The 5,523-nt window shown below is 49.2% G+C and overlaps 1 protein-coding gene across 1 annotated transcript; it reads right to left on the bottom strand.

Annotated features, from left to right (window-relative positions):
* Positions 1 to 350: 350 nt before the first annotated feature.
* LOC104464553 (splicing factor 3A subunit 2-like) lies at positions 351 to 5,193 on the bottom strand. The gene is given in 9 exon segments (XM_010077291.1): positions 351 to 707; positions 709 to 830; positions 1,650 to 1,718; positions 2,242 to 2,382; positions 2,677 to 2,726; positions 3,366 to 3,475; positions 4,101 to 4,147; positions 4,459 to 4,530; positions 5,025 to 5,193. Coding segments are annotated over 9 exon segments (942 nt in total). The 5' UTR covers positions 5,151 to 5,193; the 3' UTR covers positions 351 to 502.
* Positions 5,194 to 5,523: the final 330 nt, after the last annotated feature.

The following is a 5,523-nucleotide window of genomic DNA, read 5'->3' as shown; positions in this document are numbered from 1 at the left end:
TCCTGGGGATGCAGAAACAGGATCCTTCCCGTGTGGCCACGACAAGTCTCCCCATCACCAAATGACGGGCTTGATAAAGGACTTCAGCTGAATAGCAACTGATTAATTAGCTGCTAATTGATGGGATACACACCAAGCAGTCGGGGGGGTAAGACGTTAGGTGGGCACAGCTGAGGCTGATGGAGCTACTTCAATTAGAAGGAGGTGAGGTACCCCGAGATTTCCAGTCCTTCTCCTCCTCTTTGGAGAATTTCCAGAATGGAACCAGACTGGGAATGGTTTCTAGATTTAAGGGCTAAAGAAAGTGAACACACGGCCACATTTTTAACCAAGACACAGGAAAACATAGAGAAAGGAAAATTGAAAACCTTTTAATGAACCTACAGGATGTAGTCAAATTCACCTGCGTACAAAACAGAAATATTTCTGTGAATCAGTCGCGATCTGCATATAAAAAGATACGAGCTCAAGGAGTCCAGCGGGACGGAGTCCAGGAGGGGCTTCAGTTGGAGGGAGGCGGAGGGGGGATAGTGCCCGGCCCCTCCGTGGGGAGAGGCGGCCTCATCATGGGTGGCAGAGGAGCCGGGGGGGGTACACCGGGTGCTGGTGGCAACTGAGGTGGCACTGGAGGCGGTGGCACTGGTCCCGAGGGAGGCATAGGAGGCAGAGTCATGCCTCCGGGAGGAGGTGGCGGCATGGTGTCCGGCAGGCCGCGGGGGCAAGCCGTGCATCAGGGGAGGCGGAGGGGGCCGCTTGACCGTCGGGGGCCCTGGAGGGAGGTTTGGGGGAGCTGGGGGCTTCTCCATCTTGAAGTGGAATTGAAGAAAGAACTGGGGAGGGGAGGAAAGAAAAGCAAAGAGAAAATGAATTCTCAGGACAACCTTGTGCCATCACACAGGACAGCTGCTCTGTCCTCCAGGAGCACAGCTCGGATCTCTCCCGAGCTGTTACCTCCACAGATCCCGGCTGCCTTTCCACCCTGGCAACACTCAAGCACCAGTCCTGTCCGGTATTTTAACTCCTCTGAAACTTGTTCTAAGTGCTGGAGTTGGTATTAGAGAAAATGAATTCTCAGGACAACCTTGTGCCATCACACAGGACAGCTGCTCTGTCCTCCAGGAGCACAGCTCGGATCTCTCCCGAGCTGTTACCTCCACAGATCCCGGCTGCCTTTCCACCCTGGCAACACTCAAGCACCAGTCCTGTCCGGTATTTTAACTCCTCTGAAACTTGTTCTAAGTGCTGGAGTTGGTATTTCCCACTACGCATTCGTCCCCTGCTCTCACGCGTGACACTCAGAGAGCACATCTGCGCCGCGTGCCCACCGCAGACAGCTGGGTGCAGGACCCCCGCAGCGAGGAGCCGCGGCGAGGGCACGGGGGGGGGGGGTACATTTACAGACAGAGCTGCTGCCGAGCAGCCTTCACTCAGAGCAGTCTGCCTCCCAGGTTACATTCTCACAAAGATCACACACAGGAAAATCTTTCTGTCTAGACGACTCACTACACAGCTGCATTCAAGAATGAAGATCTTAGCACCAATGCCAGCACGGATATCGCTGGTGTGCACTCTTCCTGCGTTGCCTTTCCCCCCAGCTCCCCTCCTGCTCCCTCTTTTAACCCTTAAAGACGTTGCAGCGCTCCAGCTACCTGTTTGGTTTCTCTATTCCAGTGGGTCCAAAACTTTCCTTCTGCTTTGTCGATTTCTCTGCTCGGCACCTGCAACAAAAAAGAAGACAGAGCTATAATTAGCACCAGCAGATTAGCTCAACGGCCCTTTTTAGCGCCAGAGCCTGCAAGATAAACAGAGTTATTCCAGGCCTTTGTGAGCTGCGTTCGTCTCGTTCGTCTCGGATGTTATTAGATAGAGGTGGGGGCAGGAGAGAATTAAGTTATTTCCCTCTCGGTCAAGGACAAGTGTCCTGGCAAAAAACCCCTCTCAACATCTGCACAAAGGCTGAGGAGCAAAGCCCAGAAGGCTCCGTTCTGTGCCAGACACTGCGAGTTCAACGGCTCCCCAGAGCTCAGCACGCAGCCCAGTTTCCATGCCAGAGTCCTCCACTAATTCTCATCAGAGTTTAATGACTTCCAGTCATGTCTTTTTGACCCAACTCCCCGCTTTCCACTCCGTTAACCCCCCGAAGGCTAGAACAGAAGTCTATAAGAGTGTTCACCGGGAATTAATGTCTTGGAAAAGACGGGAAGGGAATTTTCGCAATAATCAGTTAATCCCAAATCTTACCTTGAAAGCTATGGTCTCGTAGGGCTCCGCTGCCATCAGCAGGTATTGCCAGCGTCTGTCGGGGGGCTCAATCCTTTGCTCGTAGGCGGACATGAAGCGATGCCGAGGCATGATGCTTTCTGCAATCTCCGGATAATCGATCTGTTGGGATGTTATTGCAGCATTAGGAAGAACATCCATCCCCTTTTCAATCCCCCTTCACACAAAACCAATCCCTCAACCACAAAGTGTATCAAGAGATCAGCTCCAAACAGAAAACTTAGTGCCACCGACGGAAACAGTGTGACCACTGCCACTGTGGAGCTGCTTGACACAATGAGCAGCAAAGGACAAGCAAAATAAGGCCTTTTTAAAAATTATTTCATTAATTCTGCAAAGAACTGCTCATTTAGCAGCACTTTTACTTGGTTAACCCACACACCAAGAATTTAGTACCTGGAAGAGAAGGCTCTGCTGGCCTGTTTCTGGATCTCGCTGCTTGGTCACTGCAAAGAAAGCAGGAAAGCTCAGGACATCACATAGCAGGGTTAGAGCAACATTATTTCTGCTCTAGGAACCACACAAAGCTTCCAACAACAAAGTATTACAAGATTTTTTTTCCTATTTATCAAGCAAAACGTTACATTGTCTTTAACCAAAGCTGCTAAGGTTCTCTACTGAAATTCAGCTGCTGTGGGGCAAAGCCACCGCACACTGCAGAGCAAAACTGGGAGATAAAGAAGCCAAGCTGCCTGCTGAAGGCCAAAACAAAACAATGGGGAGTTCAGAGAAAAAAGTTGCTCTATATATGCACTGAGTGATTTATGAGCATTAGTGAAAGATGGAACAGCACAATAAAAGGAGAAGAGAGACTGAAACAATGTCATCATCTCCTGCATGACTACTACTAAGAGCCGAAAGGCTGAGACATACCAATCTATTATTAAAATGGTTCTCACTCGACTGTCAGCAATAAAGAGACGTTCCATGGGTAATTTAAACAATAAAGGACATCAGGAGATAAGCCTATATCTTATTCATGGACAGATCTGCTAAAAAGACTAATGAATAATTCACATCCACATGCACTTCAGGCAAGCTCTGGCAGGCATTCGGTATCTCCTGCCACAGACACCCCGACACACCTTTATAACCCGGTCGTCCAATTTTCACAAATTTCTTGACTTCCACTTTGACTTTTTCTGGTGCGGGCTGGGCAGGGGCTTCCTTAGCTTCCTTGGCAGCTCGACGGGCCCTGGATTCATTTGAAATGTGCCAAATTTAAAAGGTTAGCCATGATTGTTTCTAAAGGCTACACCAGGATCACTTTGAATCCTTTAACGTGGAATATCCAGCGCTTCACAGAAAGCACATCAGAACACTGGCTACTTCTCTTCCACAGGCACTACCACAGCCCAGTTGTATCCACGCCTTCCCCTGACTGAATGGTGTCTTCTCAGTTATCTCATCCACCCCCAAGGTGACCCTGGTGCCCGTCTCCACAGATGGATTTGAGAAGACTTACTTCTTGAAATAAACAAGCAAAAAACCCCACAAGCTAGTCATCTAAACCAAAGCAAACTGGATTTCTTAAAATCAAACCTACCAGCTCCTCCCCACCTGTATTCACAAAACCAAGTCCTTAGAACTAGACTCAGTTTGCTTTTAAAACTCTTTCTCCCCCCTCCTTCAGAAATCCCACCATTGGTTTTTGAACTTGGGCTCAAAACGGAGCTTGTCAGCACCACAAGACACACGTGAAAGAACATTTGAGTGCCGTGTGCTGCCGTACAGCGGAGTTCCAGATGTACAGATGCACACACTCATCATTTAAAGTGCTCAGGTAACGGAGAATAAAGCTGAGGTGGAGAATTACTTACAAATTGGTCTGATGCTTCTTCCCCTGGGTATGCGCTAAGTAACTTCCCTGAAAGAAAAAACAAGGAGGAGAAATTGAAATGAAGACAGGACTGTTCCTGCCCTGAAAGATACTTGTCACAGAGACTGTGCCACACATTGACAAGGATATTTTAATCCTCAGCAGCGAGGAATCTTACTCAAAAATTGCAGAATGCTCTCAACTGCTGAGCTGTCAAAAACTGTCAGGCTTAACACATCTGCTACCCACCCATCATCTCTTCAGCCGTCAGTCATCAGGCACGTCCCAGGTTCTTGCACTCGAAGCTACTATTGTAAAAAACCTGCTGCCGAGAGCAAGACAGACAGCTGTCAACTCACCTCGTTGTTGTGCAGCGTTAGGCAAAGCTTGCATTCGTAAGAGCCCAAGTGATTTTTCATAAAATAAGGGTCCTAGGAAGAGAATTATTAAGAAGTTACGAGAAAAATACATGTCAAACCAAGAGAATAATCGAAATACTTAATACCAAACTTCTGCTGTGCTGGAAGGACTGAGTTTGTGGGTTTCAATCAGTAGCACAGCATTGCTTTAGGACTATGAAAATAGAAACAACAGCAGCTGTGTTAACTGGTGACAGCACACCCAAGGGCAGGCGAGAATAAGCAAAAACGAACCAGTCCCAAGGAGACTGAAAATAACGTAGTAACAGCTCCTGGAATACGCAAGGGCTGGCACCTCTCTGGTCAGCCCTGGCACAAACGTTTCTCATTCGATGCCCACATTACCAGAAACAGAGGGATTTCATTCCAATACACAACTCTCCACTAAATCTCTTGCCTTCCAAGGTGTTTCACTCAGGCAAAGCCCCAGACTTCTCCCCACTACAGTCAGCAGGACAGAAGCCACACGTCTTGTCTTTCCTGCGCGCGCAGAGGTCAAGGCTCACCTTGTTGATGTCGATGGTTTCCAAAGCCAGCTGCCGGAGCCTCTCCCTGCGGTCTCGGTTACTTTCTGAGGCAGAGGCTACGCCTCCGCTTCCAGTTTTACCTCCAGGACGATGTTGAAAATCCATGATGGGGAATTCTGTGCTTCAGCTACTTACGGAGAAAGAAAGAGTCTGGAAAACCAAGGAAAAGCAACGGGAGTGATAACCAACGCTCCTCCTAACCTGGAGTTCACACCGCTACTTAGCCCCGTCAGTAAGGACAGGAGCCAGGCACACCAACCCGCGCCGCTCCCCACGCCACACGATTTCAAACAGAGCAGGACGTGTACCACTGGCTCAGGAAGTTGAGTAGAAGTAAAATGACCCAAAACAACAAGCCCCCAAAGACCTTCCCATCTCCTCAGCCCCTTCTTCTACGCAGAGGCTGATTCCTCCCCCACACGCTCAGCTGGGCCCCAGCAGCCCCCCAGGAGCCTCCAGCCCCCCACCTCGACAGCAA

This window comes from Pterocles gutturalis, unplaced genomic scaffold (assembly GCF_000699245.1).
Source record: "Pterocles gutturalis isolate BGI_N339 unplaced genomic scaffold, ASM69924v1 scaffold35178, whole genome shotgun sequence".
NCBI lineage: Eukaryota > Metazoa > Chordata > Aves > Pterocliformes > Pteroclidae > Pterocles > Pterocles gutturalis.
This window is presented reverse-complemented; position numbering and strand designations above follow the sequence as displayed.